This window comes from Rhinolophus hipposideros (assembly GCF_964194185.1).
Source record: "Rhinolophus hipposideros genome assembly, chromosome: 17".
Taxonomy (NCBI): domain Eukaryota; kingdom Metazoa; phylum Chordata; class Mammalia; order Chiroptera; family Rhinolophidae; genus Rhinolophus; species Rhinolophus hipposideros.
In genome coordinates, this window is record NC_138063.1 from 21176593 (window position 1) to 21203174 (window position 26582).

Below are 26582 nucleotides of genomic sequence, written 5' to 3' on the forward strand. Positions count from 1 at the left end.
ATTACAGAATATCAGGGTGAGTGCTGAATGTAATCACAAGTGTCCGTATGAGAGGGGGACAGAGGGAGATTTGACTATAGAAAGAGAAGGCAATATGGCAGTGGAAGCAGAGATTGGAGTGATGTGCTTTGAAGATGGAGAGAAATGGGGCCACTAGAAGCTGAAAAATTTGAGGAAATGAATTCTCCTCTCAGATCCTTCAGAAGGAATTGGTCCTGAGGATACCTTGACTTACTTTAAGTTAGGTAAATCTCTTGTTTGAAGGCACTGAATTTGTGATAATCTGCGAAGGCAACAATACAATACTAGTATATACTCCACATCCTCACCAACGTTTTAATGGTGTGAGGATATTCTTAAACCATTCTAGATAGTGTGAAATGGTATTGCCTTGTGGTTTTAATTTTCATTTTCCTGAAGACCATTGACATTAAAACACCTCTTAATGGCCTTTCCTCTACCCCTTTCGGGAACTATCTGTTATTTGTCCTTTGCGCATTTTTTAAAAAATTGAGTGCATCTTTTTCTTTTATTTGCAGTTCTTTATACATTCTAGATACTAGTAGTAGTCCTTTGTAAGATTACACACACACACACACACAGAGTAAATACTTTTCTCCAGTCCGTACTTGCCTACTCATTTTTTAATAGTGTCTTTTGATAAGCAGACATTTTGAACTTTGATGAGGTTGGCTTTATTTATATTTCTTTGGGGGTTAGTGCTTTTTTATGTCTATGGACATAAAAGTATTTTGTGTTTTCCTCTAAGAGCTTAAGATTCTGCTTTCCCATTTCAGATGGTGTAAGAGTGGTTGAGGCTTATTATTTTCCATATTGTTGGAAAGTTGTTGAAAAATAAATTGGCTTGGTGCCTTGGTGGAAAATGAGCTGACTGTGTATGCATGGGTCTATTTCTGGACTCACTCTCTCCTGTTTTATCTATCTTATCGATCTATCTTTGCCCATTCTTGATTACTAAGGCATTTTAGTAAGTCTTGAAATAAGGTGGTGCGAGCCCTCCAATATTTTGATTTCAGATTGGTTTATTTTAGATTTTTTTTTGTTTCCATAGAAATTTTAACATCAACATATCAGCTTTTTTTGTTTGTTTGTTTGTTTTTTACAAAAATTCTGCTGGAATTTTGATAGAGATTACGTTGAATTTATATATCAAACTGGAAAGACTGGACATTGAAAGTATGGACATCTTCCAGTCTATGAATAATGGTCTCTCGTCATTTCAGCCTGTCATTTGTCTTAATAATATTTTGCAATTCTTAGTGTAGAGGTCTTGAATATCTTTAGATCTGTAGGTTTTTTGTTGTTGCAATTTTAACTGGTATTTTTTTAAATAACATTTTCCAATTCTTTGCTTGTATATAGAAATACACTGAATTTTTGTATGTTGACTTTATATCTTGAAATCTTGCACTAAATTCATTTAATAGTTTTACTAATATTTTGGAGATTCCAGGCAGTTTTCCATGGAAACAATCAAATCATCAGAGAATATACTTCTTTCTAATTTTTATATCTTTTATTTCTCTTTCTTGACTTAGTGTGCCGGCTAGGTCATCCAGTGCAGTACTGAATAGAAGTGATGGCAGTGGACGTCCTCGTTTTATTCCCAAATAATAAGGGAACGGGATTTAGTGTTTCACCATTATGTTACTAGCTCTAGATTTTTCATAGATATCCGTTTGGAGAGTGAAGAACTTCTTCCTCTTTTCTATTTCTGGTTTGCTGACCATTTTTAATCAAGGATATTGCATTAACATTGTCAAATGCTTTTTGACATAAGTTAAGAGTCATAGGGGTTTTCTCCTTTCTACTGCAAACGAGGTGCTTGATATTTTTAATATTAAACCATTTTTGCCCTTTGGGATAAACCCTACTTGGTGATGATGTATGGTTTTTTTGTGTTGTTTTTTTTTTTTTTTTTTTTTTGTATATGTTACTGGATGTGATTTGCTAAAATTTTAAGGATCTTTGCATCTAGTAGTAGTAGACTTTTGCTCTGTATTAGGATCTTGAGTCCAAGCCAGTTTCTTCCTCCTGTTTAAATGTCAGATAGCTTTTCCTTCTACTTATTCCTGAGCATCAGTGTAGACTGGTTATTGCTACATGGAGAAAGGCTTGTTTTTGGGTGAGAGGTAGGCAAGTAGCTCCTGCCCTCCCCTCCCCCAGCAGGACATAGCTGTTGCTCTACTCTTCCCCTTGAGGCCAGGATCTTCCCTTGGGTCCTGGACATAGGAGGCTTTCCTGCATTTCCCCTACTGGTTGAAGGCTTTTGCTTCATGTGAGACGCCACTGAAGGTGAGGAGCTAGCTTCCATCTCTTGCCCCAGGCCAGTCTGTTTTCAAGAGAAGTCAGTTGAGATCCTGGAAAAACACTTGTGAATGAGTGCAGATTCCCTTCTGTCTGTGTCTTCCAAGGATTCTTAACTCATTCTAGCTGAAACTTTTATCTTTACTTTTACCTTTCACATTCCGTAGGTTGACTGTGATTATGTTTACTTTGCATCTGAGGGTTGATACTGACCATGATTTTTGGAAAGCTGTTGGCCGTTATCTCTTAGATCTTTTTCTGCCCCATTCTTTTTCATCTCTTTCTGGGACTCTAGTTAAACTCCAGTTAAATAAAGTTGACATTTGGTCTTGGATGTTTTGGAGTTTTTTCTTTTTCCCCCACATTGCTTTCTATTGTGTTTCAATTTGGTTACTTTAAATTTGGCCTTTCTTGAAATTCACTGCTCTTTCCTGTTTATTAAACCCATCTAAGAATATCTTTAATTTCTGATGCTGTATTTTTAATTTTAACATTTCCCTGTGATCCTTTCTTATAGCTTCAATGTCTGTGATGAAATTCTCCATCTCATTATGTCTGCTGCCAAGTTCCGTCAGGTCCTTTAGTGTTTTTATCATAGTTTTAAGTCTGTGCTTGGTAATTCCAACATCTGGGCCCTCTCTGATCTGATTACATTAATAATTTCATCTTTTGAATATAATTTGCTACTCCCTATGTCTTGTAATTTTTGTTGAATCCTGAACATTTGTATAAAAATAGTACAGAGAGAAGTAAATATTATTTACCTCCAGAAAATGGGCCATCATTTCTTGTTAGTCTGATAGTGGGGCTAAGTCAATGAGACGAATAGTCAAGCTAGTTCTAAGCTTTGTTGTGACTTTAGTTTGATTCAGTTCAAGTGTTTTGAGAGCAGGATTAGGACTTTACTTTCTATGATTTGTTGTCTGTTTGTCATTTCAGTTACCTCTTTGTGCTTTATATCTGAGCCATGGGCTTTATGAACTGTGGGCGACTTCTCTGCTTACAGCCCAGTTGTCGGTTCCTTGGTCATTTTGGAGTTCTTTTGTGCCTAGTGTGCTATCTCTACTAGTAATACCTTCCAGGGTTTTCTCTTAGCAAACCTTCCTTGCTCCCAGCCATAGTAGTTTAATGCCCAGACTATTTGGGTAGAAGTTTTGCTCTCAGCAGTCCTGTACTCACCTCAGCCCTTGGCAGCTGCTGAGTGGAGTGAGTGTGTAGAAAACTAAGCAAATGAAAAGCTAAGATACTTAACTCTGGGGCGTAGAAAGAGTTGTACAAAAAGGAAAACATTATATAGTAAGTTTACTATGAATTTCATCAGATACAAAACTGCAGTTGGGAGATAATTATCTTTAAGGTTGGAGGAATGTGAGTGGTCATGGTGTAAATCCTCATTTTCCATAGAAAAATCAATAGATAATACCTAAACTTGATATTTTAAAGGATATTCCCAAATATGATAAGCCTGTTACTGTAGTTCCTCCTCATCCATGGGGAATACATTCTAAGACCTCCAGTGGATGTTTGAAACCATAGGTAGTACTGAATTCTATGTATACTTTGTTTTTCATATATATATGAACGTGTATATATATATATGATAAAGTTTTATTTATAAATTAGACATAGTAAGAGATTAATAACAATAAAATAGAACAACTATAGCAATTTCCTGTTACAAAAGTTATGTAAATGTGGTATCTCTCTTTCTGATAATTGATCTAATAACTGAGACAACTGCTAAGTGATTAATGGGCGGGGAGTGTACAGGTGGTTATGCTGGACAGAGGGATGATTCATATCCTGGGCAGGATGGAGCCGGACAGCGCGAGATTTCATTACACTACTCAGAATGGCGTGCAGTTGAAAACTGATTATTTATTTCTGGAATCTTCCATCTCATTTGGACCACGGTTGACCGTGGGTAACTGAAACCACAGAAAGTGAAAACACGGATAAGGGGAGGAACTATTGAGTTATAAATAGCAACATTAAATAAAAGTTAACAAGATTTTAAAGAATTCTTGTCTCCCCGAAAATAAGACCTAGCCGGTCAGCTCTAATGCATCTTTTGGAGCAAAAATTAATATAAGACTTGGTCTTATATTACATTATCATATCATATGTAAGACCTGGTCTTACTTATAAGTAAAGTAAGTAAAGCAAAAATTAATATAAATTATATACTTATATAAATTATATGCTTGTAGTAAAATAAGACCGGGTCTTATATTAATTTTTGCTCCAAAAGACGCATTAGAGCTGATTGTCCGGCTAGGTCTTATTTTTTGGGAAACACGGTTGTACCTTAATGTGAGAAGAGCAATTATATTTATATTTGACTATACTCACTATGCACATTGTTACTTAGATAAAAATGAAAATATATTTTTAAAAAGAGGCTTAATTGAATGTCTCAAGGGATGGTAAAAGTGAACCAAATTACCCTTATTTCTTTATTCTTGTTGTTTACTTCACCCTTGATGCCTTTTCCCTTTTTTTGACTTTAAATTTTACTTTATGATACCAAGCCAGTTATGAAAGTTTAAAGCTTTGGGGAGAGTGGGCTTGTAAATTTTTAACAAATATTTTTGCTAAGTGTTTTGACAATAGGTTGAAGTTCTGAAACACGAGAAAAGCTTTTCTTCAGGTGAAAATATTTTAATTATTGACTCTGTTAAAAGTTAAAGTAGTATTGATAGTGATAGACTGGTCTAGGGTTGATAAAGATTTTACTTGCAAAATTATTATATTTGCCCACTTACAACAGTGTCTTTTTTGTAAAAGGGTTTGTTTTCACAATTTGTTTAAATAATAAAGATATTTTCATGAGTGAAGAATTGAACTTCTGAAAGTAATAATGTGAATTTCTATCTTATTTTGTAATCTACTTTTGATACCATGTTGAAATTATTATTTGATTAAAGTTAGCCTCTAAATTACCTTTTCCCTATCTTTCCTAGGTTAGATAAAGGAGGATATTTTCTCAGTGTGGATTGCTGCCTTTGGTAAGAACATGTCGTCCATCTTGCCATTCACTCCACCAGTTGTGAAGAGGCTGCTGGGATGGAAGAAATCTGCAGGAGGATCAGGGGGAGCTGGTGGAGGAGAGCAGAACGGACAGGAAGAAAAGTGGTGTGAAAAGGCGGTTAAAAGTTTGGTGAAGAAGCTAAAGAAAACAGGACGATTAGATGAGCTTGAGAAAGCCATCACCACTCAAAATTGTAATACTAAATGTGTCACCATACCAAGGTACGTGTGTTAGATCAGAAAAATCGATGGGCATGCTGCTGAAAATTGCTTAAAGGAATCTGAAGAAAAGTTACTGAAATTTTGTTACTTTCAATTCACCTGTAAATAGTGATTATTAAAATATGACAGCTATTTTTAGCCTGTCGTATTAATTTTGTTTTGTTAGTTAGACTTGTTTATTTTATAAGTAATTGTCTTGAATGCTGAGAAGGTTTAATCAAGCAAAATGAAATGCTTAGATTGTGTTAAGTTAATCTTCATTGTCTTCATTTGCCTTTGTTGCCATAAGTGCTTCCTTGTATGTCACCCTAATTTCTGGGATTGACATGTGAATAAAGATTCGGTTGTTTTTCTATCACTAGTGCGGCAGTGACTGACAATTTTCTCCCCCCTTGGTCAAAACTTCAGTCAGTAAGGAGTGAAAAGAGGCTGCTAACTTCGTGATGAATTGTATATGTATATATATTTTGTTTGTTTGTTTGTTTGTGTGAGTTGCAGCATTACTTCCAAGAAAGAACAGTGTATGAGGCAGCTTCTTAGGTGTTATAGGTAGGCAAACCTGTTTGGAAGACCTACCTCTATACTGGAGAACTTGTTACTTCAGAGGTTGAAATTTTGTTGGTGTGATTTAATCATTTATAAATAAGTACCATTGTCAGAAATAGTTGTTTGTTTGTTTTTTAATGTAGCCAGTGGTTTTTAAGTATTTTATTACTTTTTGTGTGCATTATAGGGCTTTTGAGAGTGTCAGCAGTATAGCATTTTCTAAAAGGATCGTTTGCAGTGTCACACACATGGGCTAGCATATAGCACATGAAACCGTTCTACTTGACATGTTTCCTATGAGCTTTTGGGAAATACACTCTGGATACTTGTTGATAATAGATCCAGTAACACCAGCCTATCTACTTGCAAATACCGTGTTTCACCCGAAAATAAACCTACCCCAAAAATAAGCCCCAGTTAAGATTGTCAGCCATACAATCTTAGTACGTTATGACGATGTTCTAGAAGAAGGTGACATGACTGTATTTGAATAAATGTCGATTGTTGTACATGAAAAAATAAGACATCCCCTGAAAATACGCCCTAATGCATCTTTTGGAGCAAAAATTAATGTAAGACCCGGTCTTATTTTCAGGGAAACACGGAACTAGTAATAGAATGTTTCCTGCCTTGTTTGGTGGATTCATTATTGCTTTCTTTTACCTTACTTGTTTCGTGTATATCTTAAATAAGAGTCACTTTTCTTGGTTTGTTCTTTTGTTTTACAAATGCTTATAAATGTCTGCTGTGTGCAAGGCACTGTTTCTAGGCACATAGCGATAATGCTGAGCAGACACAAAGTCCCTGCCCTCCTGAGGGACAGACGTGCCCAATAAATAAGTGGACAGATGAGTATAATTTGAGATGACCCTGAGTATGAAGAAGACAATGACTGAGGCATAAACAGGCTGCTTTCTATTAGACTGTGGTGCTTAAGCTGAGCTTTGAGAAGTGTCAAGCTGGCTGAGGTTAGAGTCTCCTTGGCAGAGGAAAGGGCCAGGGTAGAGACTCTGAGGTGGGAAACAGCTTATTGTAATGGAGGACTTAAAAGCTCAGTAGAGATGGGCATTTTAGGGCACTGGGGGAATTTGAATTTTAGCCTAAATAGAAAGCAAATAAGGACCTTTTACAATGGGTTTCTAAAATTTAAATCCATTTTTAAAGCTTTTTTATTTTTTATAAAGATTGCTCTGGCTGCTGGAGCCAAAGCGGGGGCGCAGGGGGAGGTTAGTGGGATCTGTGTGTGATTCGAGTGGATGGTGGGTCTGGAAGCGGGAAATCGGGAGACTGGTGCAGTCATCTACCTGAGAGACGCTGCAGGCTGGGCTGTGGCTGTGCTAACCTGTGAAGGGGATGGACGTGGGTTTCAGGAGGAGAACTGATAGGACGTGGTAATGAATTGGCCAAGAAGACGTCAGGCTGTATTTGTGAATTTTTCATTGTGTAGTGCCCAGCATTTCAGTTTAGAAAACATTTGTCAAATGTCCACTACCTGCCTGATAAGCTCTTCCTCATTGGAGTTAAAATACAGACTCTGTGCTTGAGTTGCTTGAGTGGCTTGCTTCTAGTAAGGGAGATAAACTTTAAAAAATGAAAAAGATAATTTCATAAGGTGCAGGAGGTGTTAATGAAAAAGCTTTGCTCAGGGAGGGACACTTGGCCTACTCTGGGGCTTGTGGAAATTTCCTTACTAAGGGAAGAGTGGTGCCCGGATTGAGTCTCGTAGCTGTAAAGGAGGAGTTTAGTGAGGAGCAGCCGAATCCCTCCGGAGTGGCACGAGTGGCACTGTGGTATTGCGAGTGGAGGTGGGAGAGGACTGGGGAAGGGTTCTGAGTTAGTTTGTCCTGGGAGTGTGAACTGGGGTGGCACAAGGCAGGAGTGAGTCTGTGCAGGTAGTGAGGGACCACAGCTTGCGCTGCTGGGCGTTCACGCTGTCCCTGAGTGCCACTGGGTGGGGACGGAGTCAAGGAAGGATCCTAGGTGAGGAAGACTCATAAAGCACGTCAATTTTAAGTATAGCTTCTGGCTGCCGTGAGAAAAATGGCTGTGAGACTGTCAAGAGTGGAGGCAGTGGGGATGTTATCTCCTTCATCAATGGAGCTATGTGATCCAGGAAGACACGGAGCCATGTTTTTGCCTGGCTTCATCTAAGGCTCAAATTGCTGTTGCAGCGAGGTTATTGACAGAACAGCCTGAGAGCAGAGCTACGCAATCCTGGCCTTTAAGGAGACACGGTAGGTAGCAACCTACTGATCAAAATTCACAGACGTGGGTATTTACACCAGTCGGACTTCTTTCCCTTATTTTCCAGTCTTCTTTTTAAGCCTGTTGGAGACTTTTTCATATTCTAGGGCTTTTTCATCATTAAAAAAATTGTTTTCTACCCTTTTACCTGGTTAATGAAAGTGAAGTGGTAGTTGTCTGTTGTTTTTTTTGCTATCGAAAGTTCTTGAAGCTTAGAAACTTGCTTTCTAATTTTGTTTTATATTGCAAGAAATCGATTCGTTAATGTTGTCTATCAAGAAAATGTAAGCTTCTTACATATAGTTTGGTGCCATATATTTTACTAAGGTTGCTTTGCTTTTAGTAGTAGGACCGTTATATTTTGTCAGGTTGTTAGTCACTTCTTAACTACTGAATGTCCTGAAAGATTCAGTCAGCTCTTAATTATGTGGACTGTAAAGGGTGGGGAATGGGATGGAAAAGGTCCATTATGGATAAACCCAAATGATAATTTAAATAAAAGTATTTAAAATGTGATAGAAAATGGATTTAATATAAGCTTATTTACTTAACATTGCCAGTGAGTTCCTAATAAAATACCTTAAGGTTTTACTCACCTAAAAATACACGTAAGTTCAATTGATGAAGAAAATGAAACATACATTTCTTAATTTAAAAATATGGCAAATGTTTTCTATTGAAGTATCTGTTTCATTGACTCTAACACCATTTCCTCCCCTCAACCTTCTACTACTCCTAATACGAGAGTGGGACTAAATTTAGAGCAGAAACAGTCCTGGCTCCCTCTAGCTGTCGTTACATAATTACTCTGCCTTCCTAGCTTTGTCTCTGAAGGGAGAGAGCTGTAATTACACATATATATCCCTCCTTCCTTCCCACTGTTGTATGTGGGGACACAAAATGATTCATTGGTAGAACTTAACCTCTTAAGCAGCAGTGAGCTGAATAGTATAAAGCTTCATGAAGCTTTTCCATCTTTGAGACTGAGGAATGGAAGACTACTCAGTCATACGCAGTTAGAAGAAAAATGGCTTTCAGTACATACCGTGTACAATAAGGCAAAATTGCAATTGCAGTGGGGGTGGAGACTCTGTAACGATAAAAGCATGGGCCTGTGGGGTCTAAAATGGCAATGTTATGTCCATTATACATACATGTATAGGAATGTAGAATTTAGTTTTACAAACATAAATTATAAGGGCTTTCCTACGGTGCCATTTTGACCACGTAATCACATTTTTTATCTTTCATCCTAAGGAAATAGTCAGGAATATGGTCAAGATTTCTGATGTTCATTTCAGTATTGTTTATAATAGCAAAGAATTAGAAAAACCCAATCCTAACCCATAGTTTCCTTAACTCTAATTATAAAGGACATTTATCCAACTCATTTTATACCAGAATTGAACATGAACAGTAACAAAAGTTTAGACAAGTCTTATAAGAATAGATGCAAGAAAGTATACTAAAAATATCAGAAATTAGAGTTATTCAAAACAAAACCACAAAATTATGCCTAGGTAAGGTTTATTGCAGGAATGCAAGTAGATTCAACTACAGGAAATATCCATTAATATGAGATAATCTATATTTAAGAAAAACTGATCATCTGATAGATCTAGAAAGAGCTTTCTATAAAATTCTGTATTCATGTTAAATTAGAAACAATTTTCTTGATAAAGCATACTTCTAAAAATGTTAAGTCATGAAACTTTAGACAGAAACACAGCAAATTGTTAAATAGTGATTATTTATGGATGACCTAAAAACAAAATCCTATATTTTTTTCCTAATATTTAATATAAAAGTATGTTTTTATAAGTAGCACAAGGAAATGGGAAATGTTTAGGACTTTTGGACAATGCTTAGACTATTCTTGTCTTTAATTCCCCCCCCCCCTTTGAAGTCATCTTTTCTGTTAAAGGACCATTATACATTTATTTTCTTAACATTCTTTTGAAATATGTATATATTTATATTGGTTGTTGCTTTCAAAAAGTATGTTCCAAAAAAAAAAAAAAAGTATGTTCCTTATAAACATAAAGTAATCTATGAACATTATTCAAAAATGAACCATAGGTCCACACAGTGGGAAAGTGTCCCCCGCCACCGCTGTTGTCACCTGTTTTATCACAAAAATGTTCTCTTCAGAGGTGATTGTATTACTGGGGTCTTACATATCATTCCAGAATCATATATTTCTTTTTAACACTGTCACTGACATTTGGATTTTTTTTCCATCTTCTAAATTTTTAAACGTCAGAGTAATTAAAGTAAACGTCACATAGATTGTCAATTTTTATTTCTAACTTCATATTTCTACCCTTTTCCTTCTCTGGATTACCCAGGAAAAAGAGAAGTCTTCTTAAACCCAAACTATGATATCTGTCAATTCTTAAACTAGTACTTTTTCATTATTCAGAAGAGAGTAAAAATAATTCTCTCATTCATACATAAATAGAGACGGCGCGTCTGTGTGTATCACGGTACATACGTATGGATGGAGTAACGTGATGGAGGGAACTCGGAACTTGAAGATTGAAAACCTGTTTTTGAGTCAGCTTTTTCAAACTGACGAATGTAGATCCTGGGGCATGTGACTGTTCTTTTTACTATTTCCTCACCTGTGAAAAGGGATGGTATTATCTAAGTACTTTCCCAGTCCTTTGAGATGTGAGGTTTGTAAGCTATAAAGCACTCTATCTATGAGTATGATTTATTTGAAATAGTCATGGATATTCCATGTGTTCATTTTCCTCCAGTGTTTCTAAGAGAACTCACGTTAAATTGTAGGCATTAAATTGTATTGTCTGTCTTTGCTTAGGCAAAGTTTCTGCCAGGCAACATTGTGTTACGCAATGTTTTTAGTTTATTCAAATGTATAACATTTACTCATAGAATCAATTGGTCAGAGCACAAACTTTTTTTTTTTTTAAAGATTTTATTGGGGAAGGGAAACAGGACTTTTTGTTGGGGAACAGTGTGTACTTCAGGACTTTTTTCCAAGTCAAGTTGTTGTCCTTTCAGTCTTAGTTGTGGAGGGTGCAGCTCAGCTCCAGGTCCAGTTGCCATTTTCTAGTTGCAAAGGGCACAGCCCACCATCCCTTGCGGGAGTCGAACCGGCAACCTTGTGGTTGAGAGCCCGTGCTCCAACCACCTGAGCCATCTGGGAGCTCAGCGGCAGCTCAGCTCAAGGTGCCGTGTTCAATCTTAGTTGCAGGGGGCGCTGCCCACCGTCCCTTGTGGGACTCAAGGAGTTGAACTGGCAACCTTGTGGTTGAGAGCCCACTGGCCCATGTGGGAATCAAACCAGCAGCCTTCGGAGTCAGGAGCATGGAGCTCTAACCACCTGAGCCACCGGGTCGACCCCCAGAGCACAAACTTTTTATAAATGTAAATTAGAACTGAGGTTATGGGTAATAGCTAGCTACCTTTTATCAGTCTCAGCATCCAGTTTGTCATTTTCTGTTATGTTCTATGTATAAGTTGTAAAAGCATTTCTGATGCGGTCTAGGATCCTGTGACACACAGTTTGAAAGACACTTTGCTAGAGCCTTAAACTTTTATCTGGTGCCTACGTTTACAGTTAAGTTAGTTTTTTGAGGGGGCTCTTGCTCTAGGACCCCGGTATTCAAAGCCCTTTTGTGTATGATGTGTTCTTACATAGGATATTTGTATTATTTAGCGAAAACAGCCACCTACCCCAGGATATTTGTCCCTTTATAAAATTACTGAATTATACCCAAATTAATTTCTATAAATTTAACATTTAACACCTGATGCTGTAAGCAACGTTCCCACTTTTCTTATCTCATTAATGTAATATATTGGCTTTAAAGAATACATTTTTCAACGTAGCTAAAATAATAGGCATTTAAAAAATTACAACCATCTAGTGTTTTCCCAGCATCCTTGGTCTGTTTCCAGTCTTAACGGGAAAGCATTTCAGCTTGCTCAGACCATTCCTATGTGTGTAACCACATTCTGGGAAGATCATAATTGGGGACAACATTTAACTATACTGTTTCCTCTTTCTCCTTCATGTCTTGTAGTAGAGTGTTCCCAGGCCTAGATGTTCCCCACTTGTGATACCCGTGAGTGTACCACCACTTAAGGGACCTGAAATAGTACCACACATGGGCTGTAAAGATAGAAAATAATAGTAAAACACTAGTGTAGCATATTCTGCAGTCGTGGTTTAAATCTTAATGTTTGGGCCAAAATGACTGAAATACTCTGTTCTTTTCATTTATTGCCCCTCTTTCAGTTTGGATATTTTCTGTTGACGTAACTTTGAGTTTAGTGATCCTGTTTTGTGCTCTGTCCAGTCTGCTATTAAACACATCGATAAGTTCTTAATTTCAAATACTGTATGTTTCAGTTTTAGTACGTGCCTTTGATATTACAGATTTCAAATCTCTTGAAATTCCCCATTCGTTTTTTCTGTGTTCCTGAATTTTCTTTGATATATTTATAATAGTTATTTAAAAGTCCCTGTCTGCTTCTATTATTGTCTGTACATTCTTTTGGTTATCACTCACATGTATGCCATATATTGCGTATATGACAATTATAGATGCTGCAAATGATGCTTTCTCCAAAGTATATTTGACCTTTTCCTGTGTCAGATAGGTAAGAGGCTGAGCACCTTAACCTGGGCAGGGATGGAGCTGGATTGGGACTCGGGTGCCGTTTTAATTCGGTTCAGTGTGCACCCCTTTTCTGCGGGTGGGCTCTCCCAGGGTTTCGATTGAAAGCCTGGCAAATCTCCGTCACCTGCTCTCTCAAGTACCGAGATCCACTGCCACCCTTCCCATAATTGGAGTTTGGCTCTTGAGCCTCCTATGGCTTGCAGCTTTAAAATCTGACAAACATCTTGGAGAGGGGAGACTCTTGTGATTGTCAAAAGTTCTACTCTCTTATTTTTTTTCAATAATGTTTCTCTTCCCAGACCAAGCCTGCTCCTCAGCCTGAAAGTAGAATGTGCAGATGACCCCAGGGGAGGAGGTGGCAGGCAGTTGTGAGGTCACCTAGAAAGTGTTCTTCTTGGGTTTTAGTTCTTGTGGATCGCATTGCTTTAGTAGCTCTCTGTTGTCTTTGAACACATTTTTTTCTGTTATCTTAGCCCTCCCCCTCCCCGGTTGTTGCAGCAGGAACTTGCTTATATCTTAACTTGGAAGTAGAATGTAACATGATGTTAAAATGGGACCTCTACTGGTATTTATTCAGAGACCCCAAATATGAGAACAGTATGAATCTGCATTCATAATTGAGGTGTAATACCATTCGTGCAGGACTTGCAGAAAGGATTTCCTGAGACTAATATTGCTACACTTAACCCACTGTCCGCCTCTAGGCCATATAAATAAAACGCAAAGTTCGTGAAGGGGATCCCATATCAGAACTGAGTAGTATATACTGTGGCATGTCCCCATTCCTTCATCGAAATTGAGGGGCTTCTGGGGAACTTCTCAGTTTGACATGCGTATGCCAAGGTTTGGGAGATAAATAAACGAGTACCAGACTCCCGCCAGCTGGAGCTGCTCCTACATCAGTAGGATGACGAAAGGGTGGAAATGGCCTGCACCTTCAGAGTTTGATGGGTCAAAGATGCAAGAATTTTCCCATGGGCCAGGTAGACTTTAAGATAGTTGAAGTTGACTGGAAAAGATCAAGAGGCCCAACTTGGAGAGTCAGAGTGACACACGCAGAGCAGCCAGAGAAGTTCGTGCAGCAGAAGCTCACTGCATGTAAGAAGCAGCGTGTGGGCTTCTGCCCTTGTAGGACCCCCCCATCACATTACTGTCACTTCAGATTTCAATCACATCAGCCCGGGAAGGCTGTTCCCCTTTCCTCTAACACTCCTCTTCCTGCTGTTCCAGAATAGACCGGGCCCTTAAATAACTGTGGGAGATTCCTGGAAGAGGTGGAGTTGGCAAAATTGAATGAGGGAATAAAATTTTGATTTATATCGGGGCAAATTTTTAATTTCTGAAAAGTAATTTATTGTTAATATTTATATCTGGGTATGACTTAGAACAGCCATGGGATTTTGTTGAGATTTTTGTACAGGAAGGAGGAAAGAAGCTTGACGAGAGCGTGTTTGAGGGTAACCATATAGACGGGGGGTGCTCCCCAAAACCAACGTGGTGAATGAGCTGTCCGTATTCTTTTGAAAACTTGGGAATCCAAATTCAGTGATGCTGGCGACGGGCTTGAATATGTTCAGAGCATGGAGGGATGTTGCACATCAGATATGGCATGAATCACGTACCATTTTAACAAAACATAAGACATTTTTTTCTAAACATAAAATATTTGACATGATACTTGTTAAATTATCCGATGATGCTTTATTTCCAAAGAGCCTATTTTATTGTAGCTTGAGTTTTCTCCTGTTGCCATCATGTTTTTTTTTTCCTTGAACAGGCAGATTAGTCTTCTGAAAACTCAGTAGGACTTTAGCTCTGCTTTTGGTTTATTATGAGAAGCACTGTGACATGCTAGTTTTGAGGCTCTTATGGAACTATGATCGTGAATAATGCTTAAATTAGAACTGAAATATGTAAGATTTTAAATTAATTCACTCATCCCAGACTTCTTTTATGAACTTTGCTTATATTTATGGCTTTGTATGTATGTAGGAGGATATAATTTCTCCCTAACTTGGTTTCCTCCAAGAAACTTGGTGAGGCTAGTAGGGGCAAGGAGGTGAGGAGGGTTGTTTTAAGGATGGTGTGAAAGTTCAGAGTTAGATATTGAACAAAAATTTATAATGAAAAATAATTTAAGTAACTTAGAAGAATTTTTCTCTAGAGTTTTTATGTGATGGCTTATATAATTTGCATTAACAGGTATAAATAATACATTAGTCTGTGTACATGACCTAAACATTTGACCTCTGCGTGTAAAGCATATTGTCAACCTTAAAGTGCTACACAAATGTGAGCTGAGTTTTATTTTGTAGGGTGCTCATTTTTTAAATTGTCAGGTTAAAAATGTCTTTCTCTAAAACCAAATATAAACATCACAAAAAATGTATGATTGAGAAGCTGAGTTTTTACAGAACTCTTCTGTATTGTAATCCTTGTTTTATGTTTTATGCATTTAATTTAAAAGATTAGAACGACATGTGCTTATATTTTGTTAGGATTTCTTTTGTTGTTTAGGATACTACTTTTTTTAATTGTTAAAAACAATATATATTAAGATAAATTTAGAAAATTCATCAGCTACCTAATTAAAATAAATATTCCTGAGCCTAATGTTAGCTTTTTTTTTTAATAGTAAAAAGTTTCTGTTTGGAAGGACTTGAATTATTTTGAGCAACTATTTTTAGAATTGATATGTTAATCTTTTCAACGATAGGAACTATTTTTTTTGTGTGCAAGATGTTTTGTTATTTTTCAAAGGCAGTAGAAACATCTAGCAAGATCTCAAAGTAGTGTTTTCAACATAACATTTAGATGTAAAAGTGAAATTTTTTTCAGTCATTATCCTTTTTCAGTCATTATCCGGTCCTTCTGCTTCTGAGAAGAGCTGTACCAAACCAAAGAAGAATAAAGAGTATCAATTTTGTTCTTATAGGACTCTGGAAATTCTATTTTAGTTTGGGAGTGGCTGAACCAATTTACTTGTCTTGAATAATTTTTTTTCCTGAGAAAATAACAGTGAAATCTCTGGTTTTTATAATTAAGCACATTCTAGAAATGTTTTACTTATCTGGGATACTATACCTAAGTTATTGTTTAGTTTTGTCTTGCTGATGTTTTTACTTATTTCTTTTTAGTAACTGTGTAAGAGGCAGAACAGTGTTGATAATGAGCAGCGCAGGGTTTCTCCTTGCCCTTGCTAGCTCTCTGACCTTAGGCATGTTGCTTTAGCTCTGTGCTTGCTTTCCCTCCTTTGTCAAATGGGGATTACAATACCTAATTCATGGTGTTTTGGAGGATTCGGTGATTTCATGTGTGCAAGGGCTTAGTGCTGTGCCTGATACAATAGTGCGTGCTTCATCAGTGGGAACTGTATGTGGGATGGGTCCCTCCCCAGATCAGATTTGTGATGTAAGACTGATGAAGCCAAACATGTACCCCGAGGGCATGAAAAGGGATTATTGCTCATACAATGAGCTTTTTTGGGAAAGCAGGACAGGCTCCCAGGCCGGTCTTAAAATGAATCGAGAGAGCCATAGTAGGAGCCATGGGTCTGCCGTGACATTCGTGTGTGGCAGGCTGGCCGGGTTTGAAATTCCCGCCAGCACCAAAGGAGGGAGCACCTGGCCTGGCTTATAGCTCGCTCAGATTTGAGACATGAGGGGATGGTGGGACTTGAAATATCAGCAGTCACATATCAAAAATAGAGTCAGCTTCCTCGTTAGACTCCAGCAGGATAAATGGAAGCCACTCCCAGGTGCATCAAAATCGTCCCCATGAAAGAGAAACTCTTGAAAGGAACCAATGAAACAACGTCATGTTACATGCAGGAACGTGGGAATGTAACATAGGAATGACAGGTGAGTTTTCATCGGAAGCAAGGGGGGTCAGAAGATTATAAAATGACATCTCTGAAATGCTGACATCAAAAAGCCATAACCATAGACGTGTGTATCTGCTTAACAAAAATGTTTCCAACTACATGTAGTTAAGCTTGATAGAATTAATGGGTCAGAATCACAAATCAGCTATTATAATTGGAGTTCAATTAGACCAAAAAAATTGGTAAAGACATAAAAGATCTAAATTACACTATTAACCGCCTGCTTCATATTTGTGGAATACTAAATTCAACGTCGGTACAATACAGTCTTTTCAAGTGCTCATGGTAACATCACCAGGGAAGACTCGATTTGGAAGACACAAGTCTCAATAAATTTTAAAAGATTGGAATCAACAGAACACATTCTCTGCCAACAATGGAATGAAATTAGAAGTCAATACCAATAAGACATAAATGGAAATTAAAAAACAATACTTTGACCCATGGGTTATTTAGAAGAAAACCATGAGAAAATTAGAATACACTTAAAACTAAATAATAATTAAATTACAACATAGCAGATTTGTTGGATGCAGCTAAAACAGTGCTTAAAGGGCAATTTATAACTTATATATTAAAAAGTTACCTAAGATTTCACCTAAGAAATGAGAAAAAATATATCAGAGAAAATGGAAAGTAGAAGGAAGAAATAATAAAAACTAGAGCAGAACTTAATGACTAGAAAAGAGATAATAGAGATAATTAACAAAGCCAAAAGCTGGTTCTTTAGAAAGAGAAATAAAATTGATAAATCCCTATTAGACTGATGGAGAAAACACAGTGAGAGAGCTCACAATGGTAATTACCCACACAGAAATGAGAGGGATTATCATGCTAGATTTTATACATATAAACATGCATGTATATTTTAAACAACTTTATGCCATTGAATTTGTAATGGTCAAAATTTCTTTAAAAACATTACCCTAGCTGATTCAGGAAGAAGGGAAAATTCAGACAGCCCTATATCCTATAAAGAAATTGAATTTATAATCAAAATCTTTCTCACAGAGAAAACTCCAGGTCCAGGTGGTATTTCCTCTGTCTGTTAAAGGACATTTAAGAAACACCTAAGAATATACTTAATCATACAATATTATGTTTTCCCTAAGATCAGAAATAGGACAAAGATGTCCATTCTTGTGTTTTCAATTCACTATTTTATTTTAGTGGAAGACTTAGCCAGGGTAGTGAGTCAGGAACATAAAATATAAAAGGTGTAAAGATGCGAAAGAATGGGTCAAAACTTGCTTTTTATAGACAACATGATTATGCAAGAAACCCTAAGGAATCTACAAAACAGCCACTAAAGCAAATGAGTACATTTAGCAAGGCTGTACTTTCCAGGTTCAATGTGTAAAAATCAGTTATATTTTCATAAATATTAACAGTAAACGGAATTGATATTAAGAATAATTTTATGATACTAGTATCAATAAAATGATAATACCTAGGTTTACAGTTTTTTTAAAGACACAAGGTCTCTACACTGAAATTTTAAACCTTAGAGAAATTAAAGAAGACTAAAATGGAAAGTTCTGCTTCTCGTATAGTAAGATGTGCTTTGACCTGACTCATACTCCCTCAGATAATTATAAACTGCACACAAAAAATAAGGTACTAGAGAGCAAACAAAAATAGACATATTTTGGAGGGGAATTGACACTTGGAACAAGGGAATGGCACGGGGTGAATTTTCTGCCACTGCTTAGCTGTCTTGAAGAACCAGAGGTTGGAATTTGGACAGCTATGGCTGCTGAAGAGTGAGGGGAGAATCCTAACAAGGAGAAAGCTACAGAAGGGGATCCCCAGGTTCTGCTTAGAAAGCACTATGCTGACCCTGTAAACCTCCACGTATGTGGGTGAGACTTCGTGCAGCCTAGCTAGAGGTAAAAAAACTGATTTGAATTGTTCAAAGACAGAGTTTGCAGTTTGAGTACGGATAAGGTAATTGCCTGCCAAAACAAAAACAGTTACCACTTATTGGAGGAATATAACAGAATCTGGCATCTCGATCACATGCCATTTACAATGTCAAGCATACAGTCCTAAGTTGTTCAACATATGAAGAACAAAGCAAATCTAACCCTTTCTCACGGGGCAACAATGGGGACCAACCCTGAGATGACCAGTATGTTGGAACTACCATGCAGTAATAACTTGACTTGTGATTGTGAATTGGAACACTCAATAGTATTAAGAAGTCAGTTCTCTCCTGGTTTAATTTGATTCAAATCAAACCCTAAAATTTTTATTTTAAACAGAAATGTACAAACTGTTCCAAAAATGTACATGGAAATGTGTAGGATCTAGAATATCAAAGCAATCTTGGAAGAAAAAATAACACAGAGGACTTAAATTATCTGACTTCAAGACTTATCAGAAGCCACAGTAATCAGTACACTGTGATTCTGGCATAAAAACAAACAGATAAATGGGACAACATGGAGAACTCCAAAATAGATACTTCTATGGTTATTTGATTTTTGACAGAGATGTGAGGGCAGTCCAGTAGGGACAGGGGAGTCTTTTCAACAAATAATGCTGGAAGCACTGGTTATTTATTCATGTGGAAGAATGAACCTGGCCCCCACCTTATACCATTCAAAACAATGCCAAATGGATCATAGTTCTCATCTAAAAACTAAAACTTTAAAGCTTGTAGAGGAGATTATATTTGTAATCTGAGAGTAGGCAAAAGGTGTGTGTATGTGTGTGTGTTTAAGGATATAGAAAACTATAAGGAAGTTGAAAGACTTCATCAGCATTGAAAGCATCACATCAGAAAACACTGTTAAGAAATGAATAAGCAAGTCACAGTAGAAAAAATATTTGCAAAACATTTCTGACAAGAGGATTGTATCTAGAATTTATAAAGAATTTCTATAACTCAATAGTGAAAAGAGAAATATAGCCCAATGAAAAGATGGGTCAACGATTTGGATACTTCACAAAAGAAGATAAAGGGCCAGTAAGCAAGTGGAAAAGTGCAATATTGTTAGTCATCAGGAAAAAGCAAATTGAAACCACAGTGAAATACCAATGCACAACCACCAGAATGGCTCTCATTAAATGAACTGACCACATCAAATGGTGAGGCTATGGAATAACTCATATATCGAGAGAGGGAATATAAAATGGTCCTTCCCACCCTGGAAAATAGGTCTGGCATTTTCTTATAAAAGCATCTACCCAATGACCCAAGAATTTCACTTCTAGGTATTTATCCAAGAGAAATTACAGCATATGTTCACAAAAAAGACGTACTTACTTGAATGTTCGTAGCAGCTTTATTCGTAATACCCTAAAATATGGCAGGTGTCCATCAGGAAAAGACTGACTAAACAAATTGTGGTCTGTTTATGTAATGGGAAACTCAGCTCTGAAAAGGAGGGACTACTGGCACATACATTAACATGGATGAATCTCAGAATCGTTACGGTGGGTCAAAACACACCTATGGTAAATACAGATCAGTGATTGCCTTGAGGAATGGGGTGGGGGGCGGGGAGGACAGCAGGGATTGACTAGGAAAAGGGCATGAGGGACTTTCTGGATGGGTATTCTTGACAGGGTTGGAGGTTACACACAGTTTCTATATATGATAAAACTCAGAAAATGGTACCATTAAGAGAACATCATGTAAATTTGTTTTCAGAAAGAAAGTGAACGATGAACCCTAGCTAATATATGCATGCTTCAGTGTCAAGATTTGAAGTATCTGCAACTTAATTTTTAATATATCAAAAAATAAGATGGATTGATAAAGAGCACGAATGAAGCATGGCCCAGAGCCTTTATTGGAGTTCTTCAGGGAAGGAATGGGTAATGCCAGGTGGATACCCTGAGTTACATTTAGGATTAGATAGTTTGAATAATTGCAACAGGCTCTGGACTTTAGGGGTAGTTCCTAGTTGTCTAGTACCTAGCTCTAGGGTAATTTAGGGCTAGGGAAGAATATTGGCTTGATGTATGAGAGTTTGATGTACTAGTGAGGGGTGTGGGCTCTGGATTGGATAGTTTGTAAAAGGTGCCCTTTCAAGGGGTCTTGCTATCTCTAGGAATGAGCTGGCCCTGGGAGGGTCAATCATTCCAGGATCAAAGCCCCAAATGCCAAAGGATCAAGGATACAAAAAATAAGAAATAGAGTCAGTCCTATACAAGTTTGAAGCTACTGATTTTAAACCATTCTGCATAAGTGTACCTTGAAAAATTTAGGCTCTTAAGCCAGCCAGAAGTGGATGTAAATCCTGGCTTTTATCTCAATAGCTCTTTTGAGTTATTTAATGCCTTACATTTATGTCTTTATTTGAAAATACGATAATATTCATTTTATAGGATTGATAGTATAAATCAGATAATATGTGTAAAGCACTTTCAGTGGTGCTGCCAGGTACATAGCAAATGCTTCAAGTAAGTGTTGGCAACTTGGGGTAAGTTTTCTGTAGCCAGTAAACATTTCTTAATCGTTTACTTGTGTTTCTTGGTAATTTGTTCCGAAAGCTCCTAAGCTCCTCTCTTGGTGACGGAGGGGAGGTAAAAAATACTGTCGGTGGGTGGGCATTTTCTTGTCTTCCTACCCCCATCCTTCAGCCGTAGTGGTAATGCATACGCGGACAGCTGTAGTATGTGTAATCAGAGACCTGTTTTTATTACAGTGATCAGTTCTTAGGTCCTGAGCTGTTTAAAATATAAACTTTTAGTCTTGCTAATCATATGAAATGAAAGGACTGTTCTGTTCTAAGTAGAAATAATTATGGATGGATAGTTATAAATTATTCCGTAGCTGTCCATATTTCATAAGTATATCAGTAATCAGGAGGTATAGCCTCAAGTGAAGTTTCTTTTGTTGATACCATTCTGCTAATTTGTTAACCCTTTTTAATTTTACCTGGTGTTCAGCATGCTTTATGATCTTGAAACATTGACAGCCAAGGGTCTTACTCCTTTTGGTTTGTAGAATAAATATGGTCTTTAGGCTATAAGGTCATGAACAATAATGAATTAGTAAAACGTAGACTTATTATTTTGATGGTGATTTAACTGCTGCAGTAAGTTATGCAAATATGGCAGGAATAGTGAAACTTATTTAATGGTTTATATGATTCTGTGGTGTGAGCCTTCAGAGGCAGTGTTATATACTTGAACTTAATTCTCATTGCTTGCCTTTTATATCCTCGTAATAAGTATATGAATAAATACACATGTCCTTAATACAAAGCATATATTAATTAATAAACATAATGTCTGTTTGAACCAAAGTGCAAAATGTTAAGGTAGGTGTGTGTATAAAATACCTGTGCATGTATATAATTGGTAAAGTGTGCACTGGCTTTTAAATTCTAACTTCGGTTTTTAAAAGTCAGTTTATTCTTAGATGAAGAAAAGCTTTAATGTGTTAATTTTACTGATGCTTGCTGGAAAAGTTATACAAGGGGGATTCTATACGGATTTCTGCCAGGCTTACGACCAAGTCGTCTGATTAGCCCAGTGATCAGTTAATGCCATACAGACTTTTTGGGCACTTCAGTGTCCCGATGATTTTAATAGCTGTTCCAACCTCTCCAGGTTTTTAAAAATTCAATCTATATAAGCAAGAAAGGTTACAGGGTTGATAGGGGATAATCTGACTTTAAGAAATTGTGTTCCATACAGAGAAGTGTAGGATGTTGCACGAAATTCTCACATGGAGCAGTGCTTGCTCGTCTACTGTGTATTGATACAGGGACAGCACTGTAGATGACTTACGTTCTGTTACATCTTATTTCAAGGTACATTTCTAATATTCTGTGTTAATTGCATTAGTGAACAATGTCGAATTTTGATCAGGCAGAATTTATATAAGACCAATTTTTGTTTTTAACCAATTAGTATGATATCTTTCAATATTTAAGAGCTTTTAGAATATCCTGAAATCAGGTGGCCAAATAAGTTTAAGAAATGTTGAACTAATGTGTCTAGGATAGTGCTATCGTAATAATAATAATAATAACATCTTATGCTTTAGGGGGACTATATTGTTGATTTCACCTAGCAGGTATTTTTATTGATTTGTTTTCAGTCCTGTCTTTCTCTATACTTTTTGTTAACAGCTTGATGTGCAGGTTGATGCTTTTCACATTCGAGTAATGTACAGACATTTCTTGTGGATGTCCCTTAATATTGTTTAAATGTGTAAAAACATAATTTAATGAAAACTTATGCTTATCAGAAGACTAATTTATACTGAGTTCTATAACCCAGAAAATCCTAACATCCATTTAATGAATTATGCTGTTTTTGTTAACGATTTTCTGTTCCGTTGTGATTGTGGTGCTGAATGCTGCCCATGACAGGTTCTTTTGAGGTCTGTGCTGTGTTGTCAAATTCTCCTACCTCATTTTCTCCAAAACTGTTATGAAACATATGTTGTGCACCCTGATCTAGTTGGGCCTTTTTTGTGTGATGTCATCATTTACATGTCAAGTCAATCTTGCTATGTCCCCTTGGTCCTGAGGAGATTGTAACAGACCCAGAGCCAGCCAGACACAGAGGGGGTGAAGCGCTCGAGAATGGGTGCTTATTTATCCAGGTGACTCAGGATATGTGTTTAGAAGATTTATGCAAGTTACTATTCACTTGCATATAAACATGTAACTTAAAAAATGATTGTAGGGACCAACCGGACCTTGGACAGTACCGTATTGGAGGCGCCCTGGGGTCCCCACCATAGAAATGCTGATCTTGGTGGTGTTAAAGTGAAAGCTCAGAAAGCTCAGAAAGCTCTTGGTAGAGTGGGAAGTGTTGTTTGAGAAGCTGTGGGCTAAAATCCTGGCCCTGCCACTTGTACTTTGGTATGTGATCTTGGTGAGGTTATTTTATTATCCCTCTGAGGCTCAATTTCCTCAAATGAAAAATGATATGATAACCCATTGCTTGCATATTATTATAAGGTCCATAATGTATTTATAGTCTTACACAGTACCTGACCTACTGCAGTAGGTAACTTATGAAGGTAATTGCTATTACATATTTCATTGATTCTAAGATGTACATTTTATCACTTTGGGATGCACCTTATAAATACAATTGGAAGAAGTTTTTCCTTTTAAGTGTAACACAAAATAATGTTGCATTTTAAAGTAGATGACATTTTAGATTTATTGAATAGGGAATGTGTAAAAGACCTTTTATACATTATGCATTTTATTGGTACAATGAGTGCTATATCTTTGACATTTTTCCTGCATTCATTTCTTCTAATATTTTCTAGGAACTATCCAGACTTGCAGTTACAATTTGCCGCTCCTTACTAACAAACTGAAAACCTGAGAGATCCGTTTCCCCATTGTTATTTAAAATATGATTGTGACTAGGAATATTGTGATCTAGTTTTTATGATATAAAAATACTAATTTAGTCATCAGATACCTTGTTTGCTAGATGGTAGGTATACAGAGACCTTTGGTAGTTTGGGGGCTTAGGGGGGAAATAAAAAGTTAGAAATCAATCTTTAAGAAAGATGGGGTAATTAAAACTGCCTGATTTAAATCCCTGAGACTACTGGTCTTAAAAATTGACTTTGTTTTTGCGTATACATAAAGAATAATTAGGTCGAAAGATGGCTATCAAGGGGCTTTTGATATAAATGAATGTGGAAGAAAATGGTTACCAAAGGCCCATGTTAGATAGAGAGGACATTGTGCCAGAAGATAACAAGCAGGGCTCGGGCTGGCATTTATTGTCTCCTATAGTAACGCACAAAGTGAGCTGATAGGACACAATAGACAATAACAATCTGTACTTCCTGTGCTTAGTTATCCAAGGTTAGAAGCATAGGTATCTTCTTACAGAAATGTCAGGATGACTTGCATTTAATTCTGTGGCAATATTTTTTGTTTCATTTGTTTAATTTTGATAAAACAATACACCATATGGTTTAAAAATCTGTTATCTGTATTTATGTATGCACATACGTACACGCATGCATGTGTACATACAAACAGGAGAAACTTATTGAAAGGTCTCCCTTCTCTCTCCCCACCTCAGGTAACTACTACTGTTTAGTGTGTGTGTGTCTTTTCCGTATGCATACACAAATACTTAGTTTTATTTTTTATACAGAGTAACTTACTATACATACTATACTAGCTTTTTTCACTTAATGTGATACTTTAGAAATCCTTCTATGTCAATTCATAGGAAACTTTATCATATGCTAAATTATCATGTGAATTTTTTGTTGCTACTTTGCATTCTGATTTTTATTTCATTCTCTAGATTCTTATGTGTTATTCTCTACTTATTTGTTTATTTCATAAAATTTTTAAATGGTGAAGTATATAAAGTATAAGTGTGTGATAGGATTAGATTTAACAAATGGGTATACATTGTATCAAGATATAGAACGTTTCAATCACATAGAAAGTGCTTTCTTACTCTTTCCCAAGGGTTCTTTTAGAGGCAACCACTGAGCTTTTTTCATTTTCAGTCTGTTTGAAAATGAAAATCCCAGGCCGCCCGTTCGCTCAGTGGTTGGAGCGCAGTGCTCATAACACCAAGGTCGCCGGTTCGATTCCCACATGGGCCAGTGAGTGAGCTGCACCCTCCACAACTAGATTGAAAAACGACTTGACATGGAGCTAATGGGTCTTGGAAAAAACACACTGTTCCCCAGTATTCCCCAATCCCCATTAAAAAAAAAAGAAAATGAAAATCCCTACTAGAACTTTTATGTGACTGGAATCATTCAGTTTCTACTCTATTTTGCTCACCTTCTCTCAGCCAATGAAATATTTCTCAGATTCATCTCTGTTGTGTGTATCAGTAGTTCTTTTTCAAGATTTTTTTTGCTATTCAAGATCTTGCATTTCTGTTTACGTTTTAGATCAGCTTGTCAATTACTATAAAAAAACCTTGCTGAAATCATGATTGCAATAGATTTGGAAAAAAAAAGACCAAATTTTATTAGTGAATTAGGGAAAGTAGACATAATATTGAGTCATTTAATCTTTGAATATAGTGTATCTTTTCATATATTTAGATTTATTTAATATCTCAGCAAACTTTTAAGTTTTTAACATACAGGTCTTAACAAACCTTGCATTAAACCTTTTATCTAAGTATTTCATGTTTTTTGGCACTTATAAATGGAATTTAAATGTTTAATTTTCAAATTATTTATTGCTATTATAATAGAAATATAAGATTTTTATAAGTTGCCCTTATATCCTACCTACAACACTGTTAAATTCACTATTGAGTTCTAGAAGTTGCTTCAGAGGTTTTCTGTGTAAACAATTATGTCATTGTCCCAAAAAAAGCAGGCTTTTTGTTCCAGTTTTATTGAGATTGACATATATGTAAGTTTAAGGTAAACAATGTGATCATTTGGTACACATATATATTGCAAAATGATTACCACAATAAAGTTAACACCTCCATCCCATAACGTGTGTGTGTGTGTGTGTGTGTGGATAATTTTTAAGATCTGTCTTAACAGCTTTCAGATATATATTATAGTATTAATTATAGTCACCCTTCTGTATATTAATCCCCAGAACTTAGTCATCTTGTATATGGAAATTCTATTTCTTCCCTTTCCAATATTTTTGTCTTTACTTTTTCTTGCCATATTGTTCTGTCTAGGACCTCCAGTACAGTGTTAATTAGAATTATATCATTGTAATTAAAATTAG

General features: G+C 36.6%; 1 protein-coding gene across 19 annotated transcripts in view; it reads left to right on the top strand.

Annotated features, from left to right (window-relative positions):
- Window positions 1-26582, top strand: part of SMAD2 (SMAD family member 2) — a 74433-nt gene that overhangs the window by 20328 nt on the left and 27523 nt on the right. For all 19 annotated transcript variants that reach the window (XM_081078793.1, XM_081078780.1, XM_081078781.1 and 16 more), the window contains one exon: window positions 5292-5580. In XM_081078793.1, the coding sequence (XP_080934919.1) occupies window positions 5345-5580 (236 nt within the window). In that variant the 5' untranslated portion in view covers window positions 5292-5344. The remainder of the gene's footprint in view (window positions 1-5291; window positions 5581-26582) is intronic.